The 13,280-nt window shown below is 41.1% G+C and overlaps 1 protein-coding gene across 4 annotated transcripts in view; it reads right to left on the bottom strand.

Annotated features, from left to right (window-relative positions):
* ULK4 (unc-51 like kinase 4) overlaps positions 1 to 13,280 on the bottom strand; it is a 524,814-nt gene that overhangs the window by 333,244 nt on the left and 178,290 nt on the right. For all 4 annotated transcript variants that reach the window (XM_061127855.1, XM_061127853.1, XM_061127854.1 and 1 more), the window contains 2 exons: positions 7,834 to 7,885; positions 7,638 to 7,732 (listed from right to left, as the gene is read on the bottom strand). In XM_061127855.1, the coding sequence (XP_060983838.1) occupies positions 7,638 to 7,732; positions 7,834 to 7,885 (147 nt within the window). The remainder of the gene's footprint in view (positions 1 to 7,637; positions 7,733 to 7,833; positions 7,886 to 13,280) is intronic.

The raw sequence follows: 13,280 nt of genomic DNA on the forward strand, positions 1-13,280 counted from the left end.
GTAAGGATAAGGGATTTTTTTTTACCCCCTTTCACTGAGTGATGTCACATCACTTAAAGCATAGACCTCGAATTTCACAAAGGAATTTTGAAAACTCTAAACTCCCAGTTATGTCAAAAGCAAAAACTATGCAAAGAAGAGAGATACATCTCACCATCAACCCCTATCAACATGCTCAACACCCACCCTGAAGGTTTAAGAGAGCATATTAAGAGAGGAGTAGGACTAAAATAAAATTATCTACATGTCCAATTCTGTAAGTTTGACCCTTAAGCATGGTCCAAAAAGCAAGACTATCAAAAGATGAATAGCCAAAAATCAATACTCTTCCCAATGTCCCTACAACAACCAAATAACATAATTTTAAAAAGACACTATTTACAACAGTGCTAAAATTCTAAGGTGTCTATGATATCATGACTTTTACAAAATATAAATACACACATATATATAAAATGTTTACAAATATGATAACCATTGGCTATACTACCCAAAGCAATCTATAGATTCAATGCAATCCCTATCAAGCTACCAACGGTATTTTTCACAGAACTAGAACAAATAATGTCACAATTTGTATGGAAATACAAAAAACCTCGAATAGCCAAAGTAATCTTGAGAAAGAAGAATGGAACTGGAGGAACCAACCTGCCTGACTTCAGACTCTACTACAAAGCCACAATCATCAAGACAGTATGGTACTGGCACAAAGACAGAAATATAGACCAATGGACAGAATAAAAAGCCCAGAGATAAATCCATGAACCTATAGACGCCTTATCTTCGACAAAGGAGGCAAGGATATACAATGGAAAAAAGACAACCTCTTTAACAAGTGGTGCTGGGAAACCTGGTCAACCACTTGTAAAAGAATGAAACTACAACACTTTCTAACACCATACACAAAAATAAACTCAAAATGGATTAAAGATCTAAATTTAAGACCAGAAACTATAAAACTCCTAGAGAAGAACATAGGCAAAACACTCTCCGACATAAAGCACAGCAGGATCCTCTATGACCCACCTCCCAGAATATTGGAAATAAAAGCAAAACTAAACAAATGGGACCTAATTAAACTTAAAAGTTTTTGCACAACAAAGGAAACTATAAGCAAGGTGAAAAGACAGCCCTCAGATTGGGAGAAAATAATAGCAAATGAAGAAACAGACAAAGGATTAACCTCAAAAATATACAAGCAACTCCTGCAGCTCCATTCCAGAAAAATAAATGACCCAATCAAAAAATGGGCCAAAGAACTAAACAGACATTTCTCCAAAGAAGACATACACATGGCTAACAAACACATGAAAAGATGCTCAACATCACTCATTATCAGAGAAATGCAAATCAAAACCACAATGAGGTACCATTACACGCCAGTCAGGATGGCTGCTATCCAAAAGTCTACAAGCAATAAATGCTGGAGAGGGTGTGGAGAAAAGGGAACCCTATTACACTGTTGGTGGGAATGCAAACTAGTACAGCCGCTATGGAGAACAGTGTGGAGATTCCTTAAAAAACTGGAAATAGAACTGCCATATGACCCAGCAATCCCACTTCTGGGCATACACACTGAGGAAACCAGATCTGAAAGAGACACGTGCACCCCAATGTTCATCGCAGCACTATTTATAATAGCCAGGACATGGAAGCAACCTAGATGCCCATCAGCAAAAGAATGGATAAGGAAGCTGTGGTACATATACACCATATGGAATATTACTCAGCCATTAAAAAGAATTCATTTAAATCAGTTCTAATGAGATGGATGAAACTGGAGCCCATTATACAGAGTGAAGTAAGCCAGAAAGACAAAGACCATTACAGCATACTAACACATATATATGGAATTTAGAAAGATGGTAATGATAACCCTATATGCAAAACAGAAAAAGAGACACAGATGTACAGAACAGACTTTTGGACTCTGTGGGAGAAGGCGAGGGTGGGATGTTTCAAGAGAACAGCATCGAAACATGTATATTATCTAGGGTGAAACAGATCACCAGCCCAGGTTGGATGCATGAGACAAGTGCTTGGGCCTGGTGCACTGGGAAGACCCAGAGGGATCGGGTAGAGAGGGAGGTGGGAGGGGGGATCAGGATGGGTAATACATGTAAATCCATGGCTGATTCATGTCAATGTATGACAAAACCCACTACAATACTGTAAAGTAATTAGCCTCCAACTAATAAAAATAAATGAAAAAAAAAATATGATAACCATTGATAACTTCTAAAATAAAAGCTGGAAAGCTATCACAACCATGCTCACAAGAAGAAAACAGCTAAACAAACTGAAAATCAACAACTCTTCTCAGATAAATCAGAGAAGTCAAGTCACAAAGAAAACCAACTGTCCCTAGAACTGAAGAGAAAGGCAAAGACAGAAAATCACAGCTTAACAGGAGCAGAAGCTGCCACTGGAGCCAGCAACTGGTACAAAAACTTCAACAGTGGTTGACTAAGAATTGGTGTCTGAGATGATAAAACCTCCTAGAGGTCCAACCTTAGTGCAACCACCCACCTCCCAAAAGTTTTACTTCCCAGAGCCCCACCAGATTCTCAGACTGAAGACCAGAGATAAGTCTCATGCTTCTGGAAGAGGAAAGGAAAAACTAACCATTCTGAAATATGTTTAGAGCATTCTTTTCTCCTTAACAAAGGCTGGACTCAAGAGACACTATTCTACCAAAAGCTGAACCTACTCAGGTTTTACCAAAACCTGAGCTGGGGGGGAAATATCCAATTCCAACACCCTGTAAGCCTTCCCATCTCACCAACTGGGGCATGGGGGTGTGGGTGCTGAGAAGTATGTGTGAGGGTCACAGCCGAGGCATACAGACTCAGAAAAGGAATGTGACCTAAACCTAGGGGCTATGGATCTCTACCCACTCCACTACACCTCACCCCAACATCAACGGGGCTCCTGTGTAATAACCCAGGATTACAACTGAGAGAGCTGCAAGGCACAGGCTTTATTCCAGAAGGCGCTGTTAGGGAAATCTGAAGACGACAGGATAGACAAAACAAGGACATTACACGTTAATTTTAGCCTCTGAAACCTACAGTTACAACAAAGAGTAAACACAGCTTGGCTCCTAGCCAAAGAAACATAAAACTTCATACTAACAGCTAGCTCATTGATCTCAGGTCATTTTACCTGATATATCATGCTGGAATGAAATATTTTTGTGCTGAGAAGGAAAAAAAAAAACACCAACCTAGAATTCTGAGTGAAATTATCCCTCAAGAATAAAAGGAAAAATAAAGAATTTCTCACACAAACAATAACTGAAGAAATGTTTTGCCAGTAGACTTGCCTTGTAAGAAATGTTAAGTTTCTTAGAAAAAAGGAAAGTGACATGGGTCAGACACACAGATCTATACGTTAGAAAGAAAAATAAATCAAGGTAAAATATAGTCATTGATGAGAAGCATCAAAGAAGTCAACTCTGTGCAAATTAATCTATCAGTTCAGTTCAGTAGCTCAGTCGTGTCCGACTCTTTGCAACCCCGTGGACAGCAGCACACCAGACTTCCCTGTCCATCACCAAATCCTGGAGTCTACTCAAACTCATGTCCATCAAGTCATTGATGCCATCCAACCATCTCATCCTCTGTCATCCCTTTCTCCTCCCACCTTCAATCTTTTCCAGCATTAGGGTCTCTTCCAATGAGTCAGTTCTTCACATCAGGTGGCCAAAGTACTGGAGTTTCAGCTTCAGCATAAGTCCCTCCAATGAATATTTAGGATTGATTTCCTTTAGGATTGACTGGTTGGATCTCCTTGCAGTCCAAGGGCCTCTCGAGACTCTTCACCACCACCAGAATTCAAAAGCATCAATTCTTCGGTGCTCAGCTTTCTTTATGGTCCAATTCTCACATCCACACATGACAACTGGAAAAACCATAGCTCTGACTAGATGGACCTTTGTTGGCCAAGTAATGTCTCTGCTTTTTAATATGCTATGTTAGTCATAGCTTTTCTTCCAAGGAACAATTGTCTTTTAATTTCATGGCTGCAGTCACCATCTGCAGTGATTTTGGAGCCCAAAAAAATAAAGTCTCTCACTCTTTCCATTGTTTGTCCACTATTTGCCATGAAGTGATGGGACCAGTACCATGATCTTGATTTTTTGAATGCTGAGTTTCAAGTCAGGTTTTTCACTTTCCTCTTTCACTTTCATCAAGAGACTCTTTAGTTCTTCACTTTCAGCCATAAGGGTGGTGTCATCTGCATATCTGAGGTTATTGCTATTTCTCCCGGCAATCTTGATTCCAGCTTGTGCTTCATCCAGCCCAGCATTTCACATGATGTATTCTGCATATAAGTTAAACAAGTGGGGTGACAATATACAGCCCTGATGTACTCCATTCCCAATTTGGAACCAGTCTGTTGTTCCATGTCCAGTTTTAATTGTTGCTTCTTGACTCACAAACAGATTTCTCACGAGGCAGGTCAGGTGGTCTGGTATTCCCATCTCTAAAAATTTTCCACAGTTTGCTGTGATCTACACAGTCCAAGGCTTTGGTGTAGTCAATAAAGCAGAAGTAAATGTTTTTCTGGAACTCTCTTGCTTTTCTCATGATTCAACAGATCCAATGGCAATTTGATCTACGGGTCCTCTGTCTTTTCTAAATCCAGCTTGAACATCTGGAAGTTCATGGTTCACATACTGCTAAAGCCTGGCTTGGAGAATTTTAAGCATTGCTTTGCTACCATGTAAGATGAGTGCAATTGTGTGGTAGTTTGAACATTCTTTGGCATTGCCATTCTCTGGGACTGGAATGAAAACTGACCTTTTCCAGTCCTGTGGCCACTGCTGAGTTTTCCAAATTTGCAGCATACTGAGTGCAGCACGTTCACAGCATCATCTTTTAGGATTTGAAATAGCTCAGCTGGAATTCCATCACCTCCACTAGCTTTGTTCATAGTAATGCTTCCTAAGGTTCACTTGACTTCTCATTCCAGGATGTCTGGCTCTAGGTGAGTGATCACACCATCATGGTTATCTGAGCCATGAAGATCTTTTCTGTATAGTTCTTCTGTATATTCTTACCACCTCTTCTTGATAGCTTCTGCTTGTTAGGTCCATCCCATTTCTGTTCTTTATAGTGCCCATCTTTGCATGAAATAGTCCCTTGGTATCTCTAATTTTCTTGAAGAGATCTCTAGTCTTTCCCATTCTATTGTTTTCCTCTATTTCTTTGCACTGATCACTGGGGAAGGTTTTCTTATCTTTCTTTGCTATTCTTTGGAACTCTGCATTCAAATGGGTATATTTTTCCTTTTTTCCTTTGCCTTTATCATCTCTTCTTTTCTTAGCTAAGGCCTCCTCACACAACCATTTTGCCTTTTTGCATTTCTTTCTCTTGCAGATGGTCTTGATTCCTGCCTCCTAAACAATGTCATGATCCTCTGTCCACAGTTCTCCAGGCACTCTATCAGATCTAATCCTTTGAATCTATGTGTCACTTCCACTGTATAATCGTAAGGGATTTGATTTAGATCATATCTGAATGGTGTAGTTGTTTTCCCTACTTTCTTCAATTTAAGCCTGAATTTTGCAATAAGGAGTCCAGGATCTGAGCCACAGTCAGCTCCTGGTCTTGTTTTTGCTGACTGTATAGAGCTTGTCTAACTCAATTAAACTATGAGCCATGGCAGGTAGGGCTACCCAAGACAGACGGGTCATGGTGAGAGTTCTGACAAAATGTGGTCCACCGGCGAAGGCAATGGCAAACCACTTCAGTATTCTTGCCTTGAGAACCCCATGAACAGTATGAAAAGGCAAAAAGATAGGACACTGAAAGATGAACTCCCCAGGTCGGTAGGTGCCCAATACGCTACTGGAGATCAGTGGAGAAATAACTCCAGAAAGAATGAAGAGACAGAGCCAAAGCAAAAACAACAGACAGTTGTGGATGTGACTGGTGACGGAAGTAAAGTCCAATGCTATAAAGAACAATATTGCATAGGAACCTGGAATGTTAGGTCCATGAATCAAGGCAAACTGGAAGTGGTCAAACAGGAGATGGCAAGAGTAAACATCGACACTTTAGGAATCAGTGAAATAAAATGGACTGGAATGGGTGAATTTAACTCAGATGACCATTATATCTACTACTGTGGGTAAGAATCCCTTAGAAGAAATGGAGTAGCCATCCTAGTCAACAAGAGTCTGAAATGCAGTACTTGGATGCAACCTCAGAAGAGACAGAATGATCTCTGTTTATTTCCAAGGCAAACCATTCAATATCATGGTAATCCAAGTCTACGCCCCAACCAGTAATGCTTAAGAAGCTGAAGCTGAACGGTTCTACGAGAACCTACAAGATCTTCTAGAACTAACACCCAAAAATATGTCCTTTTCATCAGGTGACTGGAATGCAAAAGTAGGAAGTCAAGAGATACCTGGAGTAATAGGCAAATTTGGCCCTAGAGTACAAAATGAAGCAGAGCAAAGGCTAACAGAGTTTGGCCAAGAGAACATACTGGTCATAGCAAACACCCTCTTCCAACAACACAAGAGAAGACTCTACACATGGACATCACCAGATGGTCAATACCAAAATCAGACTGTTTATATTCTTTTTAGCCGAAGATGGAGAAGCTCTATACAGTCAGCAAAAACAAGACTGGGAGCTATCTGTGGCTCAGATCATGAACTCCTTATTGCAAAATTAATCTATAATTTCAATATAAAACACATAAATATTCCAACCAGGTTGTGTGAATTTCTCACACTGATCCCATAAAGTATTTGGAAAGAATAGGGTCAAGAGTAATGGAAAAATGTTAAAAAGCATGAAGCAGACATGGTTTCCAGGTTTACTATGATGGGAAGAAATAAGCTGGTACAAGCAAAGGGCTAGACAAAGAGATTCATGAAACAGAACATATAGCCTAGAAACAGACACATACGGCAGATGTGTAAATGGCTGATGGACTACTAGCAATAGTGGAAAAACAGGCCCAGAAAACATCTGGCAATGCGTAGAGACCTTCTTGATTGCTGCAACTGAGGGGAGCCTCCAAATCTACTATGTAGAGGCCAGTGATGCTGCTAAACATCTCTCAATGCCCAGGACAGCCTCCACAACAAGGAACTGCCCATCTCCAAACATCCAGAGTGGCAAGGTTGAAAGTGAGAGTGTTAGTCACTCGGTCATGTTTGTGATCCCCATGGACTATAGACCACCAGGCTCCTCTGTCCATGGAGTTCTCCGGGCAAGAATACTGGAGTGGGTAGCCATTCACTTCTCCAGGGGATCTTCCCAATCCAGGGATCAAAGTTGGGTCTCCTGCATTACAGGCAGACTCTTTACCATCTGAGCCACCATGGAAGCCCAGTGCCAAGGCTGAGAAACTCTAGGCCAGGAATAACAAGGGGCACCCTGTGAGTAAGGTGTGGACCAGAAGGGAAAGAAAATAATAAGCAAAGAAAAACCCCAAAATAAGTCAACAAGATAGGGAGAGATTTCTTAGGTTCATCCTGTCTGGGGTCAGCTTTTCTCAACAGTTATTTCATGTGAGGAACATGTATGACCAAGTATATGTAAACTAATCTCCCTATAGACAGTTACCAAGTAAGTAAAAAAATATGTTTTTCAATGGCACCCAGAACTGACCGTAGAGCAATAGTCTTTCAATAAAATAGGATACTGTATCACTGCTTCAAAAGCCGACAGCGTGATCTTGATAAATTCTTCTGATGCCATCATTCCTAGAAATACAGTTAATTATTATAGATGTTTATTTACATGTCCAAAATCATAGTATCAAAATCTTCAAGCAAAGATGTAAAATGCCCCATGATCTACTCACCTACAGCTCCATCTATGTTAGTTTCTCCTGAGTCTATAGATTTAATATGACTCTGAAAAAAATATAAAAATGTTAATAAATGGAGATTTTAAAAGAACTCTGATGTAAAAACTATGCAGAGGGAAAAAAAAAAAAAACTGAACATATGATCCTATGTCTGTTCACCATGATTTACTTCGGGTGGTAGGCATCAAGTGATTTTTATACTCTTTTTACATTTTTCTACAGTTTCTAAATTTCATGTCATAAGTAGGCACTAATTTCTTTATCCAGAAGGGGAAAGATAACATTCTTAGAAAGTCTCTGAGTTAACACACAAAAGTCATTAGAATTTTTTTTCAACATTAAATACCTATTTATTCAGCAAAAGTCATGTCCCTATTTTGAAATCAGGTGAAATTATTTCAGCCAAATTACATACGTAACAAATAAGAGACATTTTAACAATTTGGCTGAAATAATTTCACAATTTGATGTTGAAAAATTGAAAGAAAGGTATCTTTCGATTTCAATAAATTTACTTAAATGTCTACAGCTTAAGAAAGAGACAAAACAGTGTTAATACTACAATTTTTCTGTATAACTTTTGAAGAATATGTAGATAACACATGAACATAGTTGTGGACAGAGATTTTTGAGGCATTAATCACAGGAACCATTCACAGAGGCTCCCTGTAAAGAAGAATACTGGATCAGGAGGTATACTTTCACTACTCATTTTCTGCCTTTCTGCACTGTTAGAATTTTCTAACTAGGTACATGTATTATTTTTTTCCTTTTTTTTTTAACAGCAACAAGCGTTTTCTAGATGGTGAAACCATAGGGTTCTTTTAATTTATTTTCTTCCTTATACTTCCCCTGTTTAAATTTTTAAAAATCCCTACTGAATGTTTCATTGATTTGCCAATTTAAATGTCTCTGGGTCGATTTCTTTCTCTTCATTCTCGGTGTAATAGGAATTAATCAGGTGAGAATGAGGACAGGGCAGGAGACACTGGAGATTCAAGGAGAGGAGGGAATGTATGAACAATCATCCAGGTGAGCGTGAAGGTATATAAATTAGGAAAAGGAACCTGATGTCCCAGTCTGCAGAGAGGACTCGCTTGAAGTGAGCAGTCATGAATTTAAAGTGAGACCAGCTATTTTCCTCATGTTTTTCTCGAGCCATACTTAGTCACTCAAAGCAGGGGTGAAGGAGGTAGAGAATTAAAGTGAACCAGCACTTGGGTTTGCCAGAGGAGGACAATGGAGGAAGGGACAGGAAAGGGATCACGGGTATATGCCAGGTAGGGATGGGGTTGAACCAGGGACTCGAAGCTCAGGAAAACTGGGCCCAGGGAGGACAGGATGGTGAGTGCAAAGTGGTAAGGCCAATTTAAGTCCCAGAGGAACTAAAGGACTGTTGGAGATGAGGAGCAGGGGTAGTGAGCTGAAAATGAGGTGTGGTAGCCACAGAGTATGATGTTGAAAATAAGGCTACGGGTGGAGGCCGCTGAGGGAGGGAAAGACACACGCATGGGAAGACAGGTGGTCGAGGAGCTGAGAGGAGGAGGTGCTAGAAGGAACCTCCACAGAGATACCCGATTCTCTAACAATGACAGCGAATCCAGTGCTGAAAGACCATGGCAGTGAGGGAGAATGACCCAGAAAAATCTGTAGATGGCCACACTACACCAGGCATCTTCTGATAGTGTGAGTTTCAAAGCTGAGTACAACAGATGAGCAGCCAGAGGGGGCAGCTACTCCACAACTAGGCTCATCAGGTGGAGGACTGTGGGGCAAAAGTACGGCCCCATCTTGGGGGGGGGAAGGAAAGACAGCTTTGACTCCAGCGTAGACCAGTGCCCCGCTTTACTGTTCAGTACTTCTGAGAAGCTGAAAATAAGTTCTCTAAGCAAGGTGGGTATATGACTTCAAGGTGTGTTAAATTTTTTTTAAATAAACAATGTTTAAGAAAAGGAAATATCTTCCTAACAAGAACACTCATGTGGCAATGAACAAATATATAATATCATATTTTTTTAAATATAAGGGAATCCTTTGGCAGTCCACTGGTTAAGATCTGGCACTTTCATTGCCAGAAGCTAAGATCCCACAAGATGTGTGACACAGCCAAAAATTAATAAATAAAATTATAAGAGTACCCGCTCTCTGCTTTATCTTCTACAGCTGAAGTCAAAATCTATCAACAGACCAACACTCACTTAAAATAAAAATCTGGAGAGGGTCTTTTCTCAAAGCCAAGGATTGGCAAAGATTTACTGATTTATTGATGATGGATATTATAATCACATTCTTGTGTGAAAACCAGAATCATTTCATCATTTCTTTCATTTGAAAATCTGAATTTTTCTTTTTGTAAGAAACTATAACCACCACATAACCACTGAACTTTCATAAACTAATGAGGCCAGAACTTAAGAATAAACACGACTAAGTCCTCTTCCTCAGCTCATTAGTCAAGAGTATTTTCAGAAGAACACAAGAAACACAGTGAATATCACGAGTTTTCAAACAGATTTCCTTAATATCATTGCTTCCTGTTTCCCAGCCCAATTCAGTGAAGGTATGAAAGAACTAAGCTGAAGTTCACCTTGGCACTTCCCCATAGCACCTCCCCAGATGCTTTACTGCGTAAGTGTCCCTGGGTACCTTTTTTTTCCCCCTCTTACTGGAGAGGGAGGCAGGTAGAATGACACATTGCTTCTGCCAATAAGAAGTAAAAACAGCAATCATCAGCTGTGTAGTCCTCTTTGGCCTGGGCCCTTCGAAAGCTTAATAATGGTTTAAAAGTGTCCTACTAAATTGCTTCCAAACACGTGCCTCTTTAAATCATAAAGAGACCAAACCTTCCTTTTGCATGGGGTGGGGGGGGGGGGGGGGGGGGTGGAGCTAAAGCCTATACTCAGGCCTCCAAATATAAAAAGTATCCTGAATTCTTCTACCAAAATAAATTTTTTAAAAATGATACCTACAGGTCAAAAGGCAAACCATGCCTGCCTGGTACCAGTATGAAAACAGAAACCAATGGGAAGCAAAATTCCAACTGCCCCTCCAGCCTGTGCCTTCAGGACCCTTCTAATGAGCGAAGATCACACCAAGTATGGCTGCTGTCTCCACCCACGTGAGGCAGGCCAGCAACCCCTGGAGAGCTCCTTGAGCAGAAGCCCAATAAGTTCTTAGATAACAGCTACTAACGGTGGACCAAAAGCCTGAATACCTCAAGCTAATGTGCTTCCCTGATAGCTCAGTAGGTAAGAATCCGCCTGCAATGCAGGAGACCCCAGTTCGATTCCCAGGTCAGGAAGATCCACTGGAAAAGGGATAAGCTACCCACTCCAGTATTCTTGGGCTTCCCTTGTGGCTCAGCTGGTAAAGAATCTGCCTGCAGCCAGAAAGATAAAGAACATTACAGCATACTAACACATATATATGGAATTTAGAAAGGTGATAACGATAACCCTATATGCAAAACAGAAAAAGAGACACAGAAATACAGAACAGACTTTTGAACTTTGTGGGAGAATGTGAGGGTGGGATATTTCAAAAGAACAGCATGCATACTATCTATGGTGAAACAGATCACCAGCCCAGGTGGGATGCATGAGACAAGTGCTCCGGCCTGGTGCACTGGGAAGACCCAGAGGAATCGGGTGGAGAGGGAGGTGGGAGGGGGGATCGGGATTGGGAATACATGTAAATCCATGGCTGATTCATATCAATGTATGACAAAACCCACTGGAAAAAAATAATAATAATAATAAAAATAAATTTAAAAAAAAAAAAAAAGAATCTGCCTGCAACGTGGGAGACCTGGGTTTGATCCCTGGGTTGGGAAGATCCCCTGGAGAAGGGAAAGGCTACCCACTCCAGTATTCTGGCCTGGAGAACTCCATGGACTATATATAGTCCAGGGGGCCGCGATTGAGTGACTTTCACTTTTCTTTTTTAAAATATAATAGGACAACAGACCTGCCTGTTGTCCTTTTACAGCCTGTTGTCCTTTTATATTTGCCTTTATTTTCCATTTTTCTGTATACATATCACTTTGGTGAGCAGCCTCAACTGAATATTTTTTCTAAAAACAAAACTGGAGAGTAATTATTTCTGATAGGTACTTTAATGTTATCTAAAGAGCTTCCCAGGTGGCGCTAGTGGTCAAGAACCTCCTTGCCAATGAAGGAGACCTAAGAGACGTGGGTTTGATCCCTGGGTTGGGAAGATCCCCTGAAGAAGGAAATGGCAACCCACTCCAGTACTCTGGCCTGGAGAATCCCACTGACAAAGAAGCCTGCTGTGCTCCAGTCCATGGGGTCTCAAAAAGTCAAATATAACTGGGCGACTGGGCACCAGCACCAGGAAAACAAGGCTTTCCAAGCACAGTGCTAAAGGTGTACATGGGAACAGTGTGGTCGCCTTGTGCCCCCGGGATGGGAGAAGCACCCTGCGCTGGCCTACAGGGCATTAATAGCTCTGCAGCCTTCCCACACCCCACCTTCTGCCCCCACCCCCCAAAAAAAACCACACAAATCAACAAACAAACCCTCTTAACTCCAGGGCAGCTTTGCCTAGACAAAACTTAAAATAATTGGTCTCTAGCAGAAAACTCAAGGATTTCAATGTGCAGATCCTGCACTGTGAACTTCCAAGGGGTTTTTACTCCTTCCAAGGGAGGAGTAGACTATGCCTCTGGCACTGGAGGGACACTGTAACTAACAACAGTATTTGTGGCATCTTCTGGACAGACTGTGGATCAACTCACAGAAGCAACAGCCAACTCTCAACAGCTCACAGAAACATGCACCAGAACTGGGTGGATAACTACAGCCAGGTCCATGACTTCAGTCAAAGCTTCCTCTCCCTGGACTAGTGACAACTTAGCAACACTAAGTCAAGAAAGACGGACGCACAGCTAAGGCCAAATAACAGATGCGGTAAGAAAAATTACAAAAGAAGAGCTCTGGAACTGGCCGTGACTCAAACTAGGAAAATGGCCCAAACAGAGCCAAGAGACCTTTTCCACTGTGTGTGTAAACTCCTATTACTTGAGCAACATTATCAAGCGAAAGACTGCTAAAGAATTTTCAGTATCACAGTTACCTTTGAACCAAGCAAGTTATCTTCCATTCCCTGAAAGTGCCTATGTGAAGCAAACCCTTACTGAGCCCTACTGAACACCCCCCACCCCTCAAAGGGTGCACTCCCTCTTGGGAGAAGGTGAGGAGGCCCTTCCTCGGCGGGAGCAGATGGGTTACATGAAGTAGAGGTTACATGTCTCCCTGAAAGACACAGATGAAAATCCACAAAGACTTCTATATTGGAGTTCCTAATAGTTCCTTGAAAATCTTGATAGTTCCTTGAAAATCTAAACTGTACTCAGTTAACATAAGCACAGCAAAACTACTACACGAGGGAAAAATAAAGAGAATGAACACAGGAGAACTCTA

This window comes from Dama dama, chromosome 24 (genome assembly GCF_033118175.1).
Source record: "Dama dama isolate Ldn47 chromosome 24, ASM3311817v1, whole genome shotgun sequence".
NCBI lineage: Eukaryota > Metazoa > Chordata > Mammalia > Artiodactyla > Cervidae > Dama > Dama dama.